Source organism: Furipterus horrens, unplaced genomic scaffold (assembly GCF_987537825.1).
Source record: "Furipterus horrens unplaced genomic scaffold, mFurHor1.1.pri manual_scaffold_2, whole genome shotgun sequence".
NCBI classification, from domain to species: domain Eukaryota; kingdom Metazoa; phylum Chordata; class Mammalia; order Chiroptera; family Furipteridae; genus Furipterus; species Furipterus horrens.
This window is the reverse complement of record NW_028327172.1, coordinates 10,743,784-10,768,630: the sequence shown is the minus strand read 5'-3', so window position 1 is coordinate 10,768,630 and position 24,847 is coordinate 10,743,784. Positions and strand designations below refer to the sequence as shown.

At 34.6% G+C, this 24,847-nt stretch overlaps 3 protein-coding genes and 1 pseudogene across 3 annotated transcripts; all 4 read right to left on the bottom strand.

The window, feature by feature from the left end:
- On the bottom strand, nucleotides 1–929 carry LOC150017833 (olfactory receptor 10AG1-like; annotated as a pseudogene).
- A 2,953-nt stretch (nucleotides 930–3,882) lies between these two features.
- LOC150017832 (olfactory receptor 10AG1-like) lies at nucleotides 3,883–4,448 on the bottom strand. Its single transcript, XM_090267551.1, is given in 2 exon segments — nucleotides 3,883–4,010; nucleotides 4,013–4,448. Coding segments are annotated over 2 exon segments (564 nt in total).
- A 2,790-nt stretch (nucleotides 4,449–7,238) lies between these two features.
- LOC150017831 (olfactory receptor 10AG1-like) lies at nucleotides 7,239–8,195 on the bottom strand. Its single transcript, XM_090267252.1, has one exon. The coding sequence runs from the start codon at nucleotides 8,193–8,195 to the stop codon at nucleotides 7,239–7,241; it is 957 nt and encodes a 318-aa protein (XP_090123378.1).
- An 11,570-nt stretch (nucleotides 8,196–19,765) lies between these two features.
- LOC150017830 (olfactory receptor 5F1-like) lies at nucleotides 19,766–20,713 on the bottom strand. The gene has a single exon (XM_090267550.1). It carries the CDS (start codon nucleotides 20,711–20,713, stop codon nucleotides 19,766–19,768), a length of 948 nt encoding a protein of 315 aa, XP_090123676.1.
- Between the last annotated feature and the right edge of the window lie 4,134 nt (nucleotides 20,714–24,847).

The window sequence follows — 24,847 nt, the reverse complement described above, 5'->3', positions numbered from 1 at the left end:
CTAATAGTGGCAACAATAAATAAATTTACAATTCAATTCATCACATGATTTTTTAGGTAATAATTTTCTCAGTACTGCAATATCTAGGGCTGTATGTCATGCGATTGAACATGGGCATCACTATGATGTAGAAAAGAGAAAGCATTGAGTCTGTTCCATCCAAATGGTTGTAGGAATGGTAGCAGCTCCAAAGAATAAAACCACAGCATGGGAAGAACATGTGAAGAAGGTTTTGTCCCACCCTCTGGCTGTTAGCAACCTCAGAATGGTGGATATGGTTTTGCTATAAGAGGCAAGTATCAACATAGAAGGGACTGCAACAAACCACACAGCTGTTGCATAGACTATCTCATGTACAGAAGGATCCCCACAGGCTAGCCTGAGGATGGGGGTTACGTCACAGAAGAATTGCAGAAATGTAGACAGAAAATTTGGCATGTTTGCCCTATCTGGACTGGAATTTCACTGACCCAGGAGCCAACAGCTGGCTGGATGCACGTCTTTCGTTCATGACAAGAGGCTAGTGCAGAGGCTTCCAAATGACCATGTAGTGGCCATGCGCCATCACAGCCAGAAGGAAATATCCAGTACCTCCCAGCACAAGAAAGAAGCACATTCGGGTTGCACAGTCCAGCACAGAAATGCTTCTCTCCTGAATCCAAAGGTTCACCAGAATCCTAGGGAGAGTGATGGACACGTAACAGATTACCAACCTGAAAAAAATTGCCAGGAAAAAAATACATGAGTTTCTGTAGTGCAGTGTCAAGTCTGATTATTATTATCCTGCGGCTATTTATGATTAAGATAATCATTTAAATGATGGAGGATACCCCAAATAGTAACCCTGGGAGGTTTAGAAGGTCAGAGAATCCCAGGACTATAAATTGCATCACTGTGGAAATGTTGTCTTCCGTTTTCATCTCTTCATATTTGATGAGCCATTCTCTTTATTCTCTTTATGGGGTCTGCCCTTGATGTCACCTCTTCTTTTGTTCTTTGATACTCTCTCTACATTATTCCTTTTGTCCAAGTGGAGTAGTACATTTGAGGGTCAAACTGAACCTAAGGTTCCAAAAAGCAATTAGCAAGCAAAAGCAACAACAGAAATACATATGTAATTTAAAAAAGAAAAGAGGTGAGAGAAGATTGACTTTCATTATACCTTACATATTCCTTTCAGTGAAGAATCCATAGCTACAAAAGTAAAAGTATTTTTTGCTTTCCCAAAATCAAGCTAGTGGTATTGTAAAAATTTCACACAGAGAACTGACCACCTCCATCCTCATTATCAATTGAATTTAATCCAGGAGAGCAATATTCTTCTCCTGCAGAACATGCACGCACACACATGCACACATGCAGACACACATGCACATACAATCATGAGTCTCCATGTAAATAAATGTTGTGTTTCTAAAGGAGAAAAGTCAGTTTCTTAGCACTGTAAGTGCACTGTTTTGGGAGATGTGCAATTCAAAATAATGAGAAACAGGAGATTATCTTTCTAATAAAGATACTTATAATTTACAAAGCATTGAAAGTAATTGCACAGTATAACAGGAAGCAATGAAGAAGTATAGATTAGTAGCTACAAAATAGTCATGGAGATGTCAAGCACTGTATAGAAAATATAGTCAATAATATTGTGATAAGTATGCTTGGTGCCAGGATGGTACTAGACTTACTGAGGGGACCACTTTATAAATTATACAAATGTTTAACCACTATGCTGTACACCTGCCACTAATATAATATTGAATGTCAAAAAAAGAAAGTAGCTGTACATATATATTATGTTTAAAAAACGAGTGATGCTTATACATTTTAACCACATTATTACCACTGAATGCAGTGACTGCTTTTTGTTAATTGCCTAGTTTAGTGAGAAAATAATTTTTGAAATTGTTCGCTGATTTTTACCATGTGAAACTTCATTATGTACAAAAAAATCATAGTGTTTCAAGAACATAGCTCTTATTTGTCCTTCTATATAAAAAGAAATAGATTCATTAATATCTATTAGAGATATTAATATTTTAAAATGTTTCTCCTTTTGTTAGTTATCTCTTCTCTCTCAAACATTTTTTCTATATTATGCAGGGAGGACAATGATAAAGAAAGGACTTTTTCATTTCTCTCTGTCCTTTCCTCCTAGGATAGCTTCAGGGTTATGCAATTTCTGCCTGGAAATTTTCTTGGAAATTTTTTGTTGTTATTGAATTTTTCTTTCTTTTATTCTTCCCCTATGTGCACTCATTTCCATTAGATTTTTATAGCTTCTGGTAGCTGCATTTTCTTAGAATCTTGGTGATTCATTCATTGCTTGCTTTGGTCTCAGCCAGGATTGATTTTTTTTCTTAGGTTTATTATCAGGGTCGTTCAAACATCGTTTGGCTGTTTTCTTCCAGGGAGAAAGTAATACTATTCTTGTTTACCTACGTGGACTGAGTCCTGCCCATATAAATGTAAACAACATTGACATTTTTTTAATGGGAAAAGAACTTTAAGAACTTTGCAAGCTTCACCACATTCTTTTTAACTTTGAGTGTTGGTGACAGGTCCTGGTCCTGTCCATATCAAGGATTCATTAGATAAGCATGTAAGTTTGAAAATAATATAAATAGAGAAGTAGCACACAAAACATTATGATTTTACTTATTCACAATGAATACAAATTTGTTGTTTGTTTTGTATGAGTACATAAATACCACAGGTTTATTTTAATACACGGCAAAATTTCAGTAAAGAAAACAATAATAAAATGATTTACCCTAAGATTTCCATAATTAACAATGATAATTATATTTTTATTGATCATTTCTAATGTGTGTTTTTATGTGGTATACCAAGTATGTGCATAATACCGATGTTATTGTAGTAGATGCTGACTTTTATCAACAGTTATTCCCTTTTCCCTAGTTCTCTTATTCCATCTATCATCTCTAGGAAAATATACTTAAAAACAATAACTTGTGAACATTCCCATGACTACTCCAACCTCTTATTATTATATACAAATACTTTAATAATAATAGTTGCTCTATCATATCAGTGGATTATATTAGATAAAGTATTTAATTTGATATACACGTAACTCATGCCTAATATGCACTAGCATCATTGTAGCAACATCATTTATTGTATAAAACTACATTCCTAATGAAAGGTGTTTTTCTTCTCTAAAAAAATAATTTCTCTGTCGAGTCATTGTTAGACCTAAATATATATAAAACTTTAATTAATGTTGTATTACCAACCTGGTTTTAAAAATGCTGTGACAAATTATGAAAATGAGTGATATAGTTTCCAATATGTGACATAATAGAAACTATATTGCAACTGAGTCTATCACATTGATCCTTGTCAAAAGTTCTTATTGAGAAGGAACATTTCACAATAAAATTATACAACTCATCAAAGAGTGATTTGCTATTTGTGGACATGTACATAACTGTACAGCTGAATACAGAAAAGTTTCTCAATGTTTTAAGTAACTTTTTTTTTAAATTTTATTTTTTGGTTATTCAATTACAGTTGTCCCAGTTTTCCCCCATTGCTCCCCCCTCCCAGCCCATCCCTTCTCCCACAATCATATCCCTCCCCGTTGTCCACGTCCATGAGTCATTCATATACGTGCCTTGACTAGACCCTTCCCTTACTTATCCCCCTTCCCTCCCTCCCCCCTCCCCCCTGCTGACAACTATTCTAGTCTTTGCCTATTTAGTTCGTTTGTTTGTGTTGCTCTTCAGTTTCCTGTGTTTTAAGTAACTTTTAATTTGAAAATAGATAAACTGCATTTAAGATAAATAGCTATTAAAATTAAATTAAAAATTTATGACATCAATTCCTGTAAATAGTCTCATTTTTAATAAATGAAGCAGATTATTTACGTAGCAGTTTTTTCAGTGCTATTATGACATCCTTGTTTCTTAGACTGTATATCATGGAGTTAAATAAGAGAGTCATGATAGTGTAGAAAAGAGAAAGCACTTTGTCAGTTCCTGCTGAGTCTTGGGTCTTAAATATGTGATAATAACTGATCCAAAGAATAGTGCCACAACTATAAGATGAGATGAGCAGGTGGAGAAGGTTTGGGCCTGACTTGTGGCTGATGGCAGCTTAAGAATTGTAGAGATGATTTTGCCATAGGAGACAAGTATCAACAGAAATGGACCTGTGATGAACAGCACAGCAACAATGTAGACCATCATTTCATCTACAAAGGTGTTCCCACAGGCCAGCTTGAGTATTGAGGGGATGTCACAGAAGAAGTAGCTGGTAAGGTTACAACCACAAAAGGGTAGAGAGAAAATCCGGAGTGTCTGCCCTATTTGGACTGGAATGCCACTGATCCAGGAGCCAGCCACCAGCTGGAGGCACACCTTGTAGTTCATAACTAGAGGGTAGGGCAGAGGGTGACAAATGGCCATGTAATGGTCATAGTCCATCGCGACCAGAAAAAAAGTACCTTCTTTTTATTGCTTCCTCATTGATTCTACTGTATTCAGAGAAAATATCCCAAACCTTTAAAACTTGAAAGCACTGCTCTGTGAGTCAGCATATGGACTATCTTTGTAAACCCAACAAGTTCTCTTGAGAGCGTGCATATTATGCATTTTGTATGTAACATTGTTCAGATTGCTTATTCCCTTACCAGTGAATGAAACATAAATGTGATTTCCTGCTATGATTGTAGAATTGTCAAACAATTATTTTTAGTGTTAGTCCTTGTATTTTGACATTCTGTTTTTAGGTACATTACTAATTTATGATATTCATGTCTTCCTAATAAATTAACCTTTTCATGTTAATGTAATATACATGTTTATCTTTATAATGCAATAGCTACTCAAGTTTTCTAATACTATTTGCATGGTAAAGTTTTCCTATTTACTTATTTTTAATTTATATATTCTAACTTTAAAGTGTGTTTCATGTAGATAGCACATATTTGAGTCTGGCTTTGTAATCTCTTCTTTGCCTTTTAATTGTAGGGTTTAGTTAATTAACATTCAATGGACTTTGATGTGTTTGGAATTAGCTGTATCCTTTTTTTAAAAAACTGGTTATTGACTTGTCTCCTCTGTTCATTGATTCTTTATTTTCTCTTTCCTATACTCTGAGATTATTTAGATTTTTTAAAGTTTTGTTTTACTTTATCTATTGGCTTTATAGTGGTTACACATTTTAGCTTATACATTTTTAAACTAAACCTTCTAAGTTAATTATGTACCACTTTATGTACTCTAGAAACCTTTCTTCTAAAGGTAAATAAGTACAACTTCCTGACCCACCTTGACCCCTTCTGCTGGGAAAATTTAGAAAGGCTTTCTTAATCTAGTATGGCAAATTATTACTGCTTCTTCCTATTGTTCTTTGGAGTCAACAGAGGTAAAATTGTCAATGAGTTAACATTTTATGTCTCTAAAAACTATGTAGTGTTTTGCAGCTCAAGTGTTCATCTTCATAGGGGACCTACCTGTACCATACCTGTACTTCTTATCCAAGAAGACAAGCTGACTCTAAGAAGACCATCCTCCATTGCATTAACATGACAAGGACGATCCCCTGGACCACTTTTATGGCTCGTCTATAATGACTATTTTTATCTCTTTCATATTCCTCCAACTGGATTTCCAATATGTAATGTTTGACATAAAACTCTGAGGTTATACATTTTAAAACAAAATGGAATTGTGATGTTTATGTGTTGACTGAACATATAACTTAGAATGCAAACATAGTGTACCCCAATACCACCCTGTCTTCCGCTGCTTCAGAGATCTTTCAGTTTCAGTATTCCATACATAATAGTCTGTTTTTATTGGGGAGAACACAGCTGGAAATGTTAAAAAGCAACCCCCAAATATTTGTGATAGCTCTTTCACACAGTATTTAAGAACATCTCTAAGATCTATTTACTTATGATGTTTGATAGTCTCTTTTATAGAGACAAAAGGACAAAAATATGTTTTCTTATAATTGTATACTATTAAGACCTGGATAATTGTTTCTTAAAGTTTTTTTTTCATATCTTCTCTTTAAGTTGAGGTTTTAATGTCAGGAAGGAATCGTACAGAAATTGTGTTATATGCACTTTCTTGTTACCTTCTAACGAGCTCTGATGGTGGGTGTGATAAGGAGGGACAGAGAAGGTGGAGGTGAGTGAAAGTATCTGTATTTTGAAAGGAACATAATAGAGAACGTGGTGAGGAATCTCTAAGCCTGGAAAGGTTGGTACCAGGAGTTTTACAGAATGCAGGATTATGCGGAGCAAAAGAGATGTAGAGAGACAAAGATGACTAATATGGGTTTTATCTAATTTTGCTGCTTTAACATTCAAACTTGCCTTATCTTCTTACACTGTTATTCCTTTTTCATTAGGCCCTATAAAGTTTATTTAAAGAAAGAAGAAAGGAAAGAGAGCTAGAAGTAAGAAAAGTGACTCTCTCACATCTCAGAGTACTATTTTAATATTTTTATATAAAAATCCTTGGTTCGGTTACTCAAATACCTTTACTTTTCTTCCATCCAAAACTTGTATTCCTTTTTTTCCCCCTATGCACTTGAAACCTATGCAACAAAATTACAATCAAGTCTTCTAATTAATATAATAAAGTAATGGCTATTAGTATTCCAGATGAAAATTGAATTCTGGAACTAAGTATGCCCACTTGTTTCATATGTAAATTTATCTTTGGGGGATCAGCTCATGAACCACCATCAAAAACAGGTAGAATGTTGATTTTCTTTAATACATCATCAGTTCATTGTTATTGGATTCTAATCCTTCCTTGCTTTTCATGAGCTTGCCTGATTATAATAGTTATTAATCATGAGCAGATAAAACATCAATGGTAACACCTTTGCTATTTTTCATTTTTTTCAATTTAACAAAGTTAATTAGATACTTGTTATGTTGGCCTCTGGAAATACAAAGATGAATCATCTTGTTGTGAAAAAGAAAATGTAGGTAATATTCTGGAGTCTTAAAAAAATAACAACAGCAACAACAACCTTTAATTACTCCAATGTGTTATTTCAGATATTTTAATACCTTAGATTGAGTTTGTTATTAAGATGCTATTTAAAAATAATGGTGGAGTTTATTTCATGTGAGGTACAATATGATATAACTCATCCAGAATAGTTAAGATTCCTAGCAATATTGGAGAAGAATCAAAATTATTGTCTGGAAATCATAATAAATAAGAACCAAATTTTAAGAAGTTATGTTGTCATGTCAGAACAATCCATTTCAACAAGAATTTTCTCATTGCCACCATAACATCTTTGTTTCTCAGACAATATATCATGGGGTTAAACAATGGTGTCACAATGGTGTAAAAAAGAGAAAGGAATCTGTCCATCCCTGTTGAATGACTGGATTTTGGTCTCAAATATGAAATCATGCCTGACCCAAAGAATAAAGCCACAACCATGAGATGGGAAGAGCAGGTGGAGAAAGCCTTGGCTCGCCCTATTGTTGATGGCAGCTTCAGGATGGTGGAGATTATTTTCACATAAGAGCCGAGAATCAACATAAAAGGAACAGTGACAATGAGGCCAGCAGCCACATAAATCATCATCTCTGTCATAAAAGTATCCCCACAGGCAAGCTGAAGTACTGGAGGTATGTCACAGAAAAAGTGGTTCAGCTGGTGAGACCCACAGAAGGGTAGAGAGAAAATCTGGTAGGTGAACCCTACGTGGACTAGGATTCCAGTCAACCAACAGCCAGCTGCCAGCTGGGTGCACATCCTGTTGTTCATGATGAGAGGGTAGAGTAATGGGTTGCAAATGGCCACATACCTGTCATAAGCCATTACAGTCAGCAAAAAGCACTCAGTGGCTTCCAAGCCCAGAAAGAAATACATTTGAGTAGCACAGGCCAGAAAGGAAATATTTCTATTTTGTCTACAAAGATCTATTAACATTCTGGGGACAATGACTGACACATAACACATTTCCAAGGAAGAAAAGTTCCCAAGGAAAAAATACATGGGGCTCCGAAGGGAAGGATCAACCTTGATTATTATATTAATGAGGCTATTTCCCATCAGAATAATCACATAGGTTATCAAAAACACTCCAAAAAGAAATCCTTGAAGGTCAGGAACATCAGAAAAGCTGAGCAGGATAAAACCCATCAATGTGTGGTTTCCCTGCGGGAGATTTTGTCCTGTGGTTTCCATATACAAACAAAATGATTTCAGACTTAGAAGTGACTTCAATTCACTGACACGAGATAGATAATCCAGTTTTTTGTTTGCTGTTTTTGTATTTTTGGTAGTATATTTCAAATCCAATATCCTAAAATTCTACTGTATCAAAACAGAAAACAATCTTAAACTGAATTTCTCCTGTTCATACTAACAATATGGACAAATCAATAGCACAGAAAAAACAGACAGCAGTCAAATAAGAGCAAAGCATGCCAGGTAGTGTAGTCTCAGGGTAAGAACTGCTCTAGGTAATGTGTAACATTCCCTAAAGAGCAATTTTACTCTCTCCTGACCAATCTGCTATCTGTTCTCTATATGCTTTTTATTTGTATTTCTTCTGTCTAGCACCTTCTAGTTTACAACCCGTTTAGATGATTTTTTTCATGTTTGGCTTTATGCTTCCCCTGTGAACGTCATCGTTGGAGAACCAAAGGGCAAGGTCATCAGGAAGACTCCACTGTAGAGCCACTTCAGGCCAGCCTGGGCCCCTTCCTATCTGGAAAAGAGACTGAGGCACTGGTCAGGAAAATAAGGACTATAGCCTTGCTTCATCATAAAAAAGATTCCATTTACTATATCATAGAAATTTATATTGGTAATATATCATAGCAAGTCATATGTTCATTTGAATTTTAGAATATAAAATAAAGATATAAGATTTTGTTTGAATATATCCTTAGCTCTTCCATGGCGCCCCAACATCTTACCAGTTTTATTTATATTCTGAATTTGAGGCATAATTTAGAAGTAATTAGATAAATTTAGGCCTTTATGGGGAAATTACACAAGGAAAAGTGAAAATAAAATGTGTAGAACTTGAGAATAAGGTTCACACCTACAACCAGACAAAATATAAAATCTGCCTTTGTACACATTTTTCTACCTCTAAATATGTGTATATACTTGAATATATAATTCATATATATTATGATATGTTAATCATAGTGCATATTTAAAATATCTATATTTCAATAACCATTATAAAACACAATGTTCAATGCAGTGTAGGTTTCACCCAACTAACTCCTTAAATAATTAAACATTTTAGACCAAAAAAGGTCAGTCTCTCCTCCACTGTACTGGATCCTAGACATCACTTTTGTGATTTTCATCCAGCCATCATTAATGCTAAACTGTGACCTTTTTCACATATTGACATACTCCAAAATCGACATTGTCATGAATTTTGGTTTCTCCTCCATTTCCCAGACTCCAAATTCATCTTCTTTTTCTACAGAATACAACCTTCCTTTCTTCTTTTAAGACCCTTCAGCTCCTCACCCCTTTCACAAATCCTGAACTACTGAAACAACTTGAATTCCTACTCTTCGTTACTTCCTCCTCACTCATCCTAAGCTCTTCCCTCTTAGTTCAGTGAGTTCTCTATTCTGACATTAATGTTAAAATTTCACAGCATACCCTGATAAAAGCTCCCTTCCAGCTCTCCTCTGCCAGGGCTCAGAAATTTCAAGAGGAGGAATCAAGGACCTGGGACTTTTCGGATTCAAATAATATGCTCTATAAACTGAAAGTGAGTGCATGCCCCCAAGTTTTCCCTTTCCATCTCTTTGTTTTCTGATCTCTCTCCCTCTCTTCCCTTCTCTTTTCACATTTTGGTAGTTATTTTTCTATTTTTTATCTTCTCCAGCTTCTGAGATTTTATATCACCTCACCTATATGTGTTTTTCCTCAGAAGTCATACCTTACAATAAAACAACTGCAACAAGAACAGAACTGAATTTTCAGCGACCAGATATGTTTGATAAATGTATCGGGAAGTCAATCAATATATATTTTGTGGTATATATTGTAATTTGTTATGAATAAATGCTAAGTGTGTATTAAACACAAAATGTGTTGAACACTGAGGCTGCTAATGGTAAATAACAGGAACCCAGTTCCTGTCTTTACAAAGCTTACAGACTAGTGGTGAAGTTAGACAGATCAGTCTGTGATCACCCCAGAATGTGCAGCGCCTATGTAGAGAGAAACACAAGGTGTTAAGGGAACAGCAGACAATTTCTTAAGGAAGTAACATTTACTCTGAGCTTTGTCAGCTCTTACAGTATCACAGAATCATTTTGTTATTGTTTTTTCATTTAAGAGAAGAGAATAAAAAGAAAAAGAAAAGAGAATAAAACATTTTCTAGAAAAAATGTCCTCATATCATTATTATTATTGTATCCAATAACTAGTCAAGTGCTTATATGGATGAGTGGTTTATAAATATTTTTGTTAGGAAAATTTAATTGGATCCAAGATTCAGTGACCAAAGAACATGGCATTGATTGATTTAAAATGAAAATTAGATGTATTCTGGTAATATGTCCTTATTTAAATGATCAAAGTTTTATTTTCCTTGCTTGGAAATATACACAGTAATAATAATATGTAACTCAAGGATTGTTTTGAAGAGTAAGTGATATAACCCATCTTAATTGCCTGCTTTAAAATAGGCACCTTGGTTCTATTAGGCATTATTATTATACTTATTATCACAGTTATTGTATTTATCATTATTAATGTAATGTATAATTTTTCTTTCTTCTCAAACTTTTCTCATCTTTTGTCCTGCCCTGGAATAGCCTTTTCTTGATTGAGAAGAGAAGATGTTCAGGATTGTGTTTGGGCAGGAATACAGAACTTAAAATTGGTAGACGGACAGTAGGACGACAGCTGGGGCCAGGGGAGGTTAGAGGGTGAAGGGATGGAGCAAAAAGGAAAAAGGACTCATGGGCATGGACATCAGTGTGGTAATTGCTGGTTGGAGGGGGGTGTAAGGGGACTAAATGGTAATGGGAAAAATACAATAAAGATTAAATTAAAAAGTTGGTAGACTATCTTGTGCTGTGTGGGTACAAACCAGCAGCAATACCTGGCAAAAAGCCACTCTAATTTCCTGGGCTTCTGTTTTCTCTTATGTTTGCTAGTTTCCTGTACTTGGAGCACAGAGGAGAAGTAGACTATAGAAAGATAAGCAAAATCAAATTGCAAAGTCTAACTCAAATCTTATTTAATATATGAAAGCATCCCCAGAGGTAAACTTGCTTATTTTTTTCTGCAATTGATCTATTCTTTCCATTATCAGTTGATAGTATTTTGCAGTTGTAATACAGGAACTCCAGGTCTTCCTTTGCCAATTTCCTATTTTAGCAGGAACTAACATAGCCATGGAGAGACTAAAGATGTCTGATTACTTGAAACTGTTTTTTAATGTTGATAATTTTTGAACATTTATTAGGTACTAACAGCATCATTAATACTTTACATGCATTATCTCATTTACAACATTATGAATGAAGTATTATTATTATTATTTACATTTTGTATGGAGCCAGAAGTATAGAGAAATTATACAACTTGCTCAATATCAAAAAGCTGGTGTGAGCTACTTGATGTCAAACTTGACAGTGTAATGCCAGAGTTTATATTCTTTTTCACTAATAGATTTATGGAAAAAATTTATGTATAAGTGGATCCACAGAGTTCAAACCCATGTTGCTCAAGTTACAATTTTACATTAGATCTGCTTCATTTGAACAATTTTGCTTTTCCTTCTTGAGCATGTTCTACAGAAGCTCTGCCTCCCACAAAGAGGCCCCTCACCTGGCCAGTGTGTGCCTGCATCTGAGAGACACAACTCTGGTTCAAGGGCCATGGTTGCTCAGGCAACCTCCTGCCCTCAGCAGCAGCATCACTGGCCTGGTTACACATTCCCATCATATTGAAGGGTTATAGTCTTCATCAAATTTCAATGGGCTTCATAAGACATTCAATAAGAAATATTATTTTTAATTTAATATCCTGAATAATATCAATAAAATGCAAAAACATAAAGCTTCATAGCAGCAAGGTAATTTTATGTCTGTTTTTTAATTTCACTTACTGTTATAGAAATGAAAGACTCAATTGATTCCTTATAGGTACAATCTGTATATTTTAACTTTAGGAGATTGATCTCATAAATTAATCTGATTGAAAGAAAGTATTTTCTTTGGTGACTTTTAATATTTGAGATTAAAAATCATATACTATAAGCCCTGACTGGTGTGGCTTAGTGGGTTGGGTGTTTTACTGCAAACCAACTGGTTGGATTCCCAGGCAGGGCATATGCCTGGACTGCGGGCCAGTTCTCCAGTTGGGGGTGTGTGAAAGACAACCGATCAATGTTTCTCTCACATATAGATGTTTATCTTGCACTGCATGTTTCCCTCCTCTTCCTCCTTCTCTTACCCTCTGGCTAAAAATAAATAAATAAAATATTCAAAGAACAATGTACTACCGTAAAATAAGCAAGGTAAAATACGTACTGCTTACCTGTTTATATTATGGAGAAATCCCTGTGTGTTGCTTCTTTTATAAAGATATGATTTATGTAATGTAAATTTTTGGTTTAAACTATTCAAGTAACAAATTCAGCCATTCTTATTTTTCCTGAAGCTCATATTTTACTTTTAAATATATCAGTGTACCTTGGGTAAGAAATAGCCTCTTATTTGTTGTGAAGGCATCTTCTTTCCAGAACATGTTGCATATTTAACTCGGCAATCTGTTTATCAAGTGGTAACCCACAACACAACCAAGGCTGCCCCAAGGCTGTCTCTGGTTGGATTAGTGCTTCAGTCAAGACGCTCTCCGTGGAGTATGGTCTGTGGAGCACTAGCCTCCTGGCACTCCTCTTTACCTTCTGCCATCCTCTTCAGATTTAGAGAGTGGAGGCAATTCCCCATTGGGAAAGGCTGTATTAAGACAGTCATAATCTTTTTAAATTAAAAAAATATATATTTTATTGATTTTGCTATTACAGTTGTCCCAATTTTTCCCCCTTTGTTCCATTCTACCTGGTACCCCCATTCCCTCCAGCAATTCCCCCCCTTAGTTCATGTCCATGTGTCATGCATATAAGTTCTTTGGCTACTCCATTTCCTATAAAGTTCTTAACATCCCCCTGTCTGTTTTGTACCTACCAGTTTGTACTTCTTAACCCCTGCACCTTTTCCCCTATTCTCTTCCTTCCCCCTCCCAGCTGATAATGCTCCAAATGATCTCCATATCTATGATTCTGTTCCTGTTCTGCTTGTTTGCTTAGTTTGTTTTATAGATTCAGTTGTTGATAGTTGTGCATTTGTTGCTGTTTTAATGTTCATAGTTTTTATCTTCTTTTTCTTATATAGTTCCCTATAACATTTCATAGAAACAAATGCAGGGAAGCTGCCAAATTGAGGAAACAAAGAAATATGGCCCAAACGAAAGAACAGAACAACACTTCAGAAAGAGAACTAAATGAAATGAAGATAAGCAACCTATAAGATGCAGAGTTCAAAACGCTGGTTATCAGGATGCTCAAAGAAATCACTGGGTACTGAAACAGCATAAAAAAGGCCAAGGCAAAAATGAAAGTTGCATTATAAAATAAAGAGAAATCCACAGGGAATCAACAGTGGAGGGGATGAAGCCGAGATTCAAATCAATGATTTGGAACATAAAGAAGGGGAAAAAAGCATTTATCAGAACAGCAAGAAGAAAAAAGAATTTAAAAAATGAGAAGAGAATAGGAGCCTTTGGGATATCTCCAAATGTATCAACATCCAAGTCATAGGGGTGCCATAAGAGGAAGAGGAAGAGCAAGAAATTGAAAAGTTATTTGAAAAAATTATGAAAGAAAACTTCCCTAATTTGGTGAAAGAGATAGACATACGAATCCAGGAAGCACAGAGAGTCCCAAACAAGTTGAACTCAAAGAGGACCACACCAAGACCATCATAGTCTTGAAGTTTGTCTGTATCTACATATGAAATCTGAGGATACTAGATTTGAAATTGTTAAACACCATTTCTTAACCTCAAAGGATGTAATGTGGAAATTATCTAGAGTTCATGCATTATCTAGGTTGCTCATGTGTTAAGGCTCTCTGTTCATGTCATGGATAGAATTTATCTTTAGTTACAGATATTTCCATAAGAAAAAAATGAATTTGGACAAGAAGATATAGTGTACTGTCTCAAATTTCCTGTGTCAGAAAGTGTGGATGGGAAAACGACATTACGAGGTCTTTAAAACTAATAGGAGAGAGAAGATAGCTATAAATATTTAGTAATCTATATAACAATCAGTACACACATCAGCTTTTCTCTATTTACTGAAGCATTTAATAAATATGCAACTATATAAAATACTGTGCTATAACCTTCAGGAGGCACAGAAAACTTTATGACCTGTAGACTGATCACATGTCTGACTGCAAAATTCTGTTTATCTTTCAGACTGAGCTGTTATGCCACATCTATGAAAAATAACTCATTATTTTTTCAGGCAAAGTTAAATATTGTTAATGTAATGCTATTTTGGACTTTTATTATATTACATTTTAATTTTAATTTTATAATTTGATTTATTTTCCTCTCATAAGCTCCTTGATTCCAAACTATTTGTCTTATTTACTTACTGATGCACAACCAACTCCAAGAATGAAGCCAACTTCATAGGGCACTTGGGTTTTTTAGAGACTCAATGATTTACACTCAATGTCATTTAATCTTTCAAAATCATTAATGATATATATTGCATTTATTTACATTTTAGGAAGTGAGCAAAATGTCTGAAAGGTGGTATGAAATAAGAACACAATATACATTAGTGAGGACGAGAGCAGAAGCGGGGAGATGAGTTAGGAGCTGATTGCGATAATCTATGTGGGAGATGATAGTGGCCAGGATCAGGCTCACAGTAGTGTACATATTGTAAGAAGTGGACACAGGATTTACACAGGTAGTATGCTCAAATGTTGTCTTCTGTTTTGATTCTCAATTTTGTCATACATAAAATTAGCCACATTAGAAAATATGACATATTTATTATTTTCCATCTCTTTTAGTCAATGTCTAGTGAGTCACCAAAATAATGTTAACTCTGTCTTCTAACTATCTTTTAATTCCACTTATTTCTTCCTATTTCCATGGGACTTTCTTAGTTGAAATACTTAAATATTATTCTTTATTTTCAGTACTATCTTGCTTTCATTAATCTTTTACTTCTTAACTCAATCATGGCAATTTTTCCCTTAATTTTCTTCATGGTCTCTCTTTGGTTCTTGTGATTGTATTGTGCACTATGCTAGAGACTGATGTGTGTCTACCAAATTCAGTCTTCATTTATTTTATTTTATTTTTAAAATTTTCATAGTAGCCAGGATATCTTTCCAGTCTCTTCTACAGCTTGAGTGACCATGTGACTTAGTTCTTGGCAATAAAATAGGGGAGAAAACAATGTGTACAGATTCACTCACTTGTGTAAGAAGACATTTCTTAGACTTTTACTTCTCATTTTGGCTGATTGGCCCAGAGTGACTACTACAAACATGCAAGTCACCAGTGGAAATGTCAAAGCCACGTGTGCCTAAATGATTGTCTACAGTTGGACCTCACACATCCTCAACACCAACTTAGCTAATAAATTATATTTTATTAATTTGTTTGTCTAACAATGCATGGTAAATATAATCATAAAATTTCAGTAGGTTGAGGATTTGGAGCCCAATTCAGAAACTCAGAGTTTTTAACATGCATCTTCATCAGGTTGATCTTCTGTTTGCAAAAACTCAAAATAACTTTGTTGATATTCATCACCTCTTTCTTCAGTTCTTGAGGCAATCAGTATTTTTTAGTGACTGAAATATGCTAAGGACTTTTCTGAGATTGAGATAGTTCATGGAAATATGCAATGTTTTAACAACAGAATTAAGGTCACAAAAGTTTTAAGAGAACATTAAAGATAATAATTTCAATTTTTCAGCTAAAGCAATAAATTATATCTAAAATTATCAACCAGTGTTCACATTTATGCCTCCTGATGCCACATATTCTATTTGACATGCATGTCATACATTTTTCCATAAAGCTATATGTTTCAATAAAACTATGTATTTTCCATAAATATATAGTTTTTTGCACATTCCTCTTCTACAAATTACATATTCTCACATCAATTCAACTACTTTGTATTTGATTTTATTTTCCCTACACTCCACCACTTGGATATTATCTCCTGGGTATAATATCATTCATTTCTGTCCATTGAAATTTGCTGACTATGAATGAACACACTATTTTTTAAAATTTATTGTTTTTTCTATTACAGTTGTCCCACTTTTCCCACCATTGCTCCCTCCCACCCTGCCCATCCCTTCTCCCGCAGCCTATCCCTACACCGTTACCCTGTTGCCCATGTTCATGGGTTATTTATACTAGTTTCTTGACTAAACCCTTCCCCTTCTTTCCTCCCTTGTCCCCTCCCCCCTGCCCCCTGGTCATTGTCAGCCTGCTCCTTGTTTACTTGCTTCTGGTTCTATTTTGCTCATTTGTTTGTGTTGTTCATTAGTGTCTTGTGTTTGGTGATATCATATGGTTGTGTGTTTGGTGATATCATATGGTATTTGTCTTAACTGCCTGGCTTATTTCACTAAGCATAACAATCTCCAGTTCCATCCATGTTGTCACAAGTGGTAGGAGTTCCTCCTTTCTTTCTGCTGCATAGCATTCCATTGTGAACACACTATCTTCAATTTTATTTGACCACTGTGAAGTTAAATGGAATTATTACCTCACTTAACCCCAGCACCAACTTTTACTTAATTTTTGCTTACAATGTATATGTCCTCCCATTTTTAATAAACCAATGATAGTTACATTGCCCATATTACTTTACATTTAACAAACTAAATCCAAAACTATTTTTATATAATAACATCAAACTGTACACATTTTTTCCTGTCTAAATGCAGGGCTCTATCTACTAACGATTATTTTTAGTTGTTTATTTGAAATTTGTGATTCTTGAATATTGACTCTTTTACTCCTTCCAACTTGTTTGCTTACTTTTCCAATTTTGCCATGAGTTTTGTGAGCTGTTCTCTATCTGGCCTCATCTAGTCACTGATGAAAATATTGACCAAAACATAGCTTAAAGACATACACTTCAAACTTTATTATTTTTTTAATAGTTGTTCTGTTATAGTTGTCCCATTCCCCCCAACCTTATTAATTTTAATAAATAAATTTCTAAAAAATTATTGAATAAGGCTACACACTGATTGATGTGTGTATATTTGGGAAATGTACTAACAGTAAACATTAAAATAAAATAGAAGACTGGGAATATTAGAAAAAAAACAGAAAGCAATGGAGAGAGCATAGCAAAGAGGTAAAAGGAATATTACCTTTATGGGGAGGTTTTTAATAAATATTGTCAGGTTCTGAAGAAAGAAGGGAATGAAAAAATCACACTCAACATAAAAATTAGAAGTATTTTAATGCTCTTATAATTTAACTTTTTTAAGTTAAAGAGTAAAAATATTTGCAACTTTTTCATGGAAATGCATTGAACATTAAGCAAGAAAATATGATAAAATATTTTTGCAAATATTAATGAATTTAAGAAACAATCAAAATTTGCATAAGAAGCTGATATTCAATGAATTAAAAAGTAATAAACATCATTAATGATAATAGCTCCCAAAGTTGAAAATATTTGTAGACCTTTAAAATGAGATTAATTAAACGTAGGAGAGCTGAACTGGAGAGTAGAGAACATGTCTTAAAGCATGATAGGTCTAAAATCCCAAATCTTAGAAAAACTGGATTCATTTCCCAAACATTGTTTCTATTTGTGTTTTACTGGAAATTAAAGCATTTAATGGAGAATATATATTAGTTTCTATTTGTCAAATATCTTGATCCCATATATAATTCCATTAAAAAAACAAGGTAAGAGGAGCACAAAAATCTAGCCAATGAACTACCAGTTGGTACAGAAAAAGTAGGCAAGCTACTAAGGAGAGAGGGAACCACATTTGAGAACAGCCTGGTAGTTCTGCTGCAGGGCCTCCAGGGTCAGGTAACAAATATATACCTGTGGGGTGAGAGCATGACCCACAGGTGCACAGACAACACCAATACCTTCATGAACATTTGTCTGGCTAAGGTCACCTCGTGGACCAATGAGGGAATTATGAATGGTCAAGTTGGATGACCACTTTGTGACAAACCATAACTTCTACTATGCCACATCCCAGATGACATGTTCATCACAACATCTATCAAGTGCAGCTTAAACAACAAGGGTAAGGGAAATATTGTGGGAAATTTCCCTCCAAGAACTGTAAACGTTGCTGTCTCCTTAGCAAACCGTGGCCAGCACTCAGTTTCCTCCAGGGTTCTATTAAGTCAACTCCCTGTCTACCTCCATATTAATAATGCTTCGATTTAATATTAAGATTAATTTTAATAGATTTTTATTGATGATTCCTAAAGAATTTCTACATGCAAAAAAGCCATGAGTCACTGGTAAATAATATTTGTCCATTTCTTCCACTGAAGTCTTCATGCATTAAATTCTCTGCAGCAGCTACATGTGTATGCATGAGGATTTCTGAGTGTGTGTCAGTCTGGTCAAGAGAAATCAAGGAAACTTGAGATTTTTGAGGAGAAGGGAAGGAAATAGAATGGTCGTAACTGGTACAATCTAATTGGACCATGATATTCTTGATATCACATTTTTGTAGAAATCACACTTAGTTTTTTGGTGAACACATAATACAATATATAATTTTATTAATCAATGTCACCTCAATAAATTGAATAAAAAGATAAATAAATAAAAATAAAAATTAGATATCTTTAATTGCATCCATTCTTCTTTTGTATTACAGCCACTTTTTGCATTCTTTTTTGTTAATGTTTCTCTTTTGAGTATCATTAGGAACATACAGGATTCCATGTATTTAATTTATTCCAAATAATTACAATGATAATTATTTGCATTCTTTATGCTCAAATTGTCATAACTTGATGAATAGTCCTTTCAGCGCAAACATACTTGAAATTATCTTTGCTTCTGGAAAACAACAAAATTTTCCAGAACCTTTCTGATTTTTCCTATTTCTATAAATGAAAAATGATACCAGAGACTAAAATCTGGGTGCTGGATTGAGATTTTTAAAATTTCTTTCTTTATTTTTATTATTCTCATTTATTAGAATATGTATGTGCATAGAGATAATAAGGAAAATAAAAGCTGGAAAGTTTACACTGGCAATTAAAACTATAGTCTGGAAATTTAAATATTTTTTACGGAGATAATTCAACATTTAAAAACGGATGTTTATTTTAAATTTAATGCATTTTGAAATGTGATATATAGTAATCTCTTAGAAATTAAAATGGTAAAAAATACATGAAGAAAATATAAACGCATAATTTAAAAATACATACTATAGTTAGTTTTAGGTGATAGTGTGACGTTTTTCTCTAAAGAGTCAATACCTTTCTTTCACTAGGTAAGATGTCATTACTAATAAGCCTTAACTTTTAGGACCCAGTGAAGATACAGAATGGTTAAATTCATGGTCCTAAGTAAGTTGGTAATATACTTGAATATTACAGAACATAATTACTTAAAAAATATTCTAATGAAAACCTGTAGGCTTGATCAGGCTTTGAAAGTTTATTAAATACGCTGCTAGGTTCAGAAAATTAACCAATTAATCACAGAAATGAAAGGATTCTTTTCCTCGTAGTAATTACATTCCGCAAAGCCTTCTTTACATCCTTATTCCGGAGGCTGTAGATCAGAGGATTTAACATAGGGATCACCGCTGTGTAGAACACAGAAGCCACTTTGTCTTGACCCAGGGAGTAGCTGGAAGTAGGTCTTAGATAAGTATAGGTACCGGTGGAATAGAACAGAATTATAGCTGTCAGGTGAGAGGCACAGGTTGAGAAAGCTCTGTGCTTCCCCTCCCCTGAATGCATACGGAAGATGGAGAAGAGAATGTAGGAGTAGGATGCGAGGATGATCAGCAGAGCCCCAACCATATTCACTCCAGCAAAAGTGGATATGATGCTTTCATACAGGTGTGTGTCAGAACACGAGAGCTTAAAAAGTGGAGGGCTGTCGCAGAAGAAGTGGTGGATGACGTTGGAACTGCAGAACGGCAGGCTGCTCATATAGCTTGTGTTCACCATGGAATTCAACAGTCCAGTTGTGAAAGCCCCTGCTGCCATTTTCAGGCAGACTGCCCTGGACATGACCAAGGGGTAAAGGAGAGGGTTGCATATGGCCACATAACGGTCATAGGCCATCAACCCAAAAAGGATGCATTCTGTTGTGCCCAAGGCGATGAAGAAGTACATCTGCAGAAAGCAGCCAACAAAGGAGATGGTTTTCTCTTCTGACAATAAGTCCACTAGCATCTTTGGGGTGATGGTGGATGAATAACAAATGTCCACAAAGGAAAGGTTAGCCAGGAAGAAATACATGGGTGTGTGAAGTCGGGAATCAATCCTGATTAGGAGGATCATCCCAACATTCCCCCAAACTGTCAGTGTGTAAATCATAAAAAAGAGCAAGAAGAGGATAATCTGTAGCTCCTTCGTGTCTGCTAATCCCAGCAGGATGAACTCAGTCACCAAAGTATAATTTGTTCTGGTCATTTATTATAAATATAGTTTTTTTTAAATGAGTAGGTGTAGATATTTGCCTCGCCAAAAGATACAGGAAATAGTAGGAATGTTAATGAGGTTATTCACACATCGGGGAAAAAAATCTCGTTAGGTTAATACATCATAGTTTATAGAGGGATTGCAGAGAGAGGAGTATTAGTGGACGAATGGAGAAGTCTTTGAATTTATGAAGCAACTGACATTTTAAAATCTGGTTGTACGCCCCTCAATTTACTTATCTTAATTCACATGCTTCGCTTAAGTTTCTGCAAATGCAATATATGTTGTTCTCTACCAGTTCACATCTAAAACGCAAAAGATACAAATATTCTAGCTGTAGTCTTTCGCAATCTCTAAAAGGTATGTGTATTAAAGACAGATCCATTGTCTACTTCTCAAGACCTTGCTGTTTATACTGCAACTCCAAAGTCATGCATTGTCTCCCAGAAATTTCTCATGTATCCCAAGCAGCAAAAATAGCAAACATTTCAAATAATCAATATTTTGACATTTATCTTATCTTATAGAATTATGTTGTGGAGTTTAAACAAGAACCAAATAATTGTTCTTGATACATAGTACACTATCAAATTAATGTCATGTGGTAACACACACAATACCTGTTCACTGCAGCAAGTAATAGAATCAAATGTTCGTGTGCTTCCTTCCCAGTGTCTTACTCATGTAGACAGTCATTTTTTTATTAGTGGTTTTAGTTGGATCCTAAAAATAAAAATAAAAAAATCACTTTATAAATGCAATGCAATGCAATGAATATTTGAATTATCTATTGGTAAAAACTTGAGACTCCTCCTGTTTAAATACTGCTGTTGCACTTTTATTATGTTTTCCTGGAAGAGAATTGAGTAACCGGGGGGACTAGATTATGAAGTTTAATTGTTGAGTCAATCCTCTAAGGGCAGAAACTCCCAGTCTCAAAATAAAATAAAATATAATCACATGCAGTTATATGGAGGCAAACGTTGCATCACACAGTGGTTCCTGATTTCTGTGTTACCTTAAGCACTGTTGCCAATGAAAAAATTAATTGGCTTTTTACATCGTCTGTCTCTATGTATTTTTAGCCTACTTTCAATGCGTAATAGCCCACTACCAGATTATCATGCTTCTCTTCATCCAAGTATGTGTGTGTATGTGTGTGGGGGATGGTCTTGGGAGGATAGTTTCCTCCTTTGTCTGAGTCACTGTAAACTTCAATGCAGCTCTGACCTCATGTAAAATTAATGAGAAGGATGAGCTAACTAAATACCTTGTATAGTATTTTTAAGAAATTAATTTTTCATCAAATAGGACAATGAATAAGAAAATTGAACGTTTTTGTGATTATGGAATTGTGCTGGCTTCTTGCAATTATTGTCTGTGATTCTTGTGCTACAAGAGGATGATAGCACTGATTTTCAAGGCCTAAATAGGCAAGTAAAACAAGGTTAAATAAATCACATTGGGTGTCCATATGCACAGAGTCTATCTGCAGAGAACTCAAAATGCATTGAGTTTTGTATTATGCCTTTCCACTTAAATTCTCAATTAGTTTTCTACACTAGTCTTTGAGGGAGGCATTATTATTTTACATATTTTGCACTTGAATAAAGAAAGAATTCAAGCTATAAATGACTTTCCAATGGGCAAATTCTGAGGAAGTGGAAGAATTGACTTGAGCAGATTTTAACAAAAAGCATTAACCACAATCTACCAAATTTTCCTGTCTAGTTTAATTTTATCTCAATTCCTTAGAAGATTTTATGTATATAATGTATATAATACATATATATACATATACACATGCACATATACCCATATATGTGTGTATCTTCTTGTAAATCTAATCTTCCAATCATCAGAGCAGGGAGAGCTTTTGTGCTCCTGAAAAAAGATCTGTAATATCATGAGCGGTATTTCCGGGGTGGGTGGGAGGACGTAGAAGAGGGTGGGGGGATAAACAGTGATGGAAGGAGCCTTGGTGTGGTGAACACACACAACAATATTCATGTGATGTTATTAATGACTTGTGCACCTGAAACCTATATGACTTATTAACCAATATCACCCCAATTAATTCAATTAAAAATTTTTATGTAAAGATGCTGCCATCATGCCAATGAAAACTACCCACTGATTGATATCTGTGCAAACTTCTTTCTATTTTTATTTATTTATTTATTTATTTATTGTAATTTTCTTTTGATTATCTTATGAGGTATTACAGATATTGACTTTCACAGGAGGTGCATAAGAGATAAACTGTAGTGTTCTGACAATTATAGTCTCTTGACTGGGTATAAATATGGTATTGATCAAAGGGACTTTACAGTTTATGATATGTAAAGGAAACTCCCTATTTTTGCATGTCATTTACTTCACTATTACCAAAAGAAACTCCATGTAAAATGGAGTTAGAAAGCATAATTTTAAATGAGCTAAATATATTTCTTAATAGACTTATCCGACATAGATACTCATGCATTTGTTGATTCAGATTTCCACATGTCTTGATTTTTATTAGCTAACATTGTTGCATACTCTGTAATTAAAAAACTTTAAAAAGACTACAACACGAAGTATAGAATGAAACATGTAATTATAAATATCTACTCAATAGAATTAATAAGATATATTACGAACTTTTCATTTTATTACTTATTTGTATTTTTTCTTTTAAAATAAACTAATAAAATTTTCAGAGCACAAACTTTTACAAATATGGACCAAATTGATAGAACAGTGCCTGTCATATTGTAAGCATTTAATAAATATATGTGTGTAAGTAAATGAATAAACCAATGTTTTATTTTTATTTTCAATTACATTTTAAAATGTAAGTATAAAAATCTTTGTCAGTTTTAAATGACTTATGAGTCATTGCTTCTAAGATTATGAATTTTTTGGTATAGCATTCATTTAAGGATTGACCTCAGCATGTTTATATTTTACTCTAATAATTTTATGCCAGTGAATAAAGCAAATGCACATAAGAAATTGTAAATAAGAATGCAGGATATGTAATTCCTTTATTTTTTTATTTATTATGCTAAAATGCACATATGGGTTGCTTTTTTATACTAAAGAATAAAAAATATGTTGATTAATCAAATAGCTATAATGTCTGTTGATTTCTCTTGAGATTCAATAAGAAATAACATAATTAAGAAGTATTCTGATGTGATACTGAGTCCTGTAAATTCCCCAACATAAAAATAAGAATTTGCAGTCTTCAAAGGGATTTGTTACACTGAAACAGCTATTTCCAAGCTTTTTCATTGCATGGGACACATAGCGAATTACTACAATATTGTTGCACACCAAAAAATACATTTTAGTTGCTGTTAATATGACAAAAAAATAGGTATAATAGAGATTTATTTTTACCAGGTGACTATTGTTGTGTTGGCTGTTGTCATTTTTTTATTTGACAATATAAAGGAAAATAAGTCAAGCATTCCTGAATAGATAGCCAGGCACTGCATATTTTAAAAATTCTTGTGGCACACCAGTTGAAAATTGCTTCACTAATATGGGGAGGAATCCTCATATCTTTGTCACACATTAATCAATTTTGTCTTTCTTCAAGATAATCATTATTTATGGTATTTATCCTTTCAGTAATTATTGCTCTACCCTGGCTGGTTTGGCTCAGTGGATTGAGCGTCGGCCTGCGAGCTAAGTGTCGCTGGTTCGATCTTCCAGTCAGGGCACATCAGAGAAGGAAAACTCTGACTCCAAAAAACCTCCGCTGCCTTGCGGCATACCTCTTCAGGGGAAAGGCTAAGGGAGTAAACCCCGACAGAAAATCCGGAGCCGGAGTCCCTAAGGCGGTTTGACGTTGTAGTCAACACCGGCAACTCCTGCGGCGCACCTGAAGCCAAGCTGTATTGACTCCGTCTTTCCCTTGGATCCTTCAGCTGCGAAGAGAGGGGGGGTCTGCTGCATGGGCAACAGCAGACCCTCCATATCACCCTGCCCAGGCTCTGTAGCTTCAGCTTCACTGGAGAGGACACTCCAGCGTCATCGCAAGATGTCGATTCAACACGGGAGGAGACAGATACCGTGTCACTCCCGAGTCGGACTGCACAACCATTCTCGGCGGTGCAGATAGACTCTTAAGAA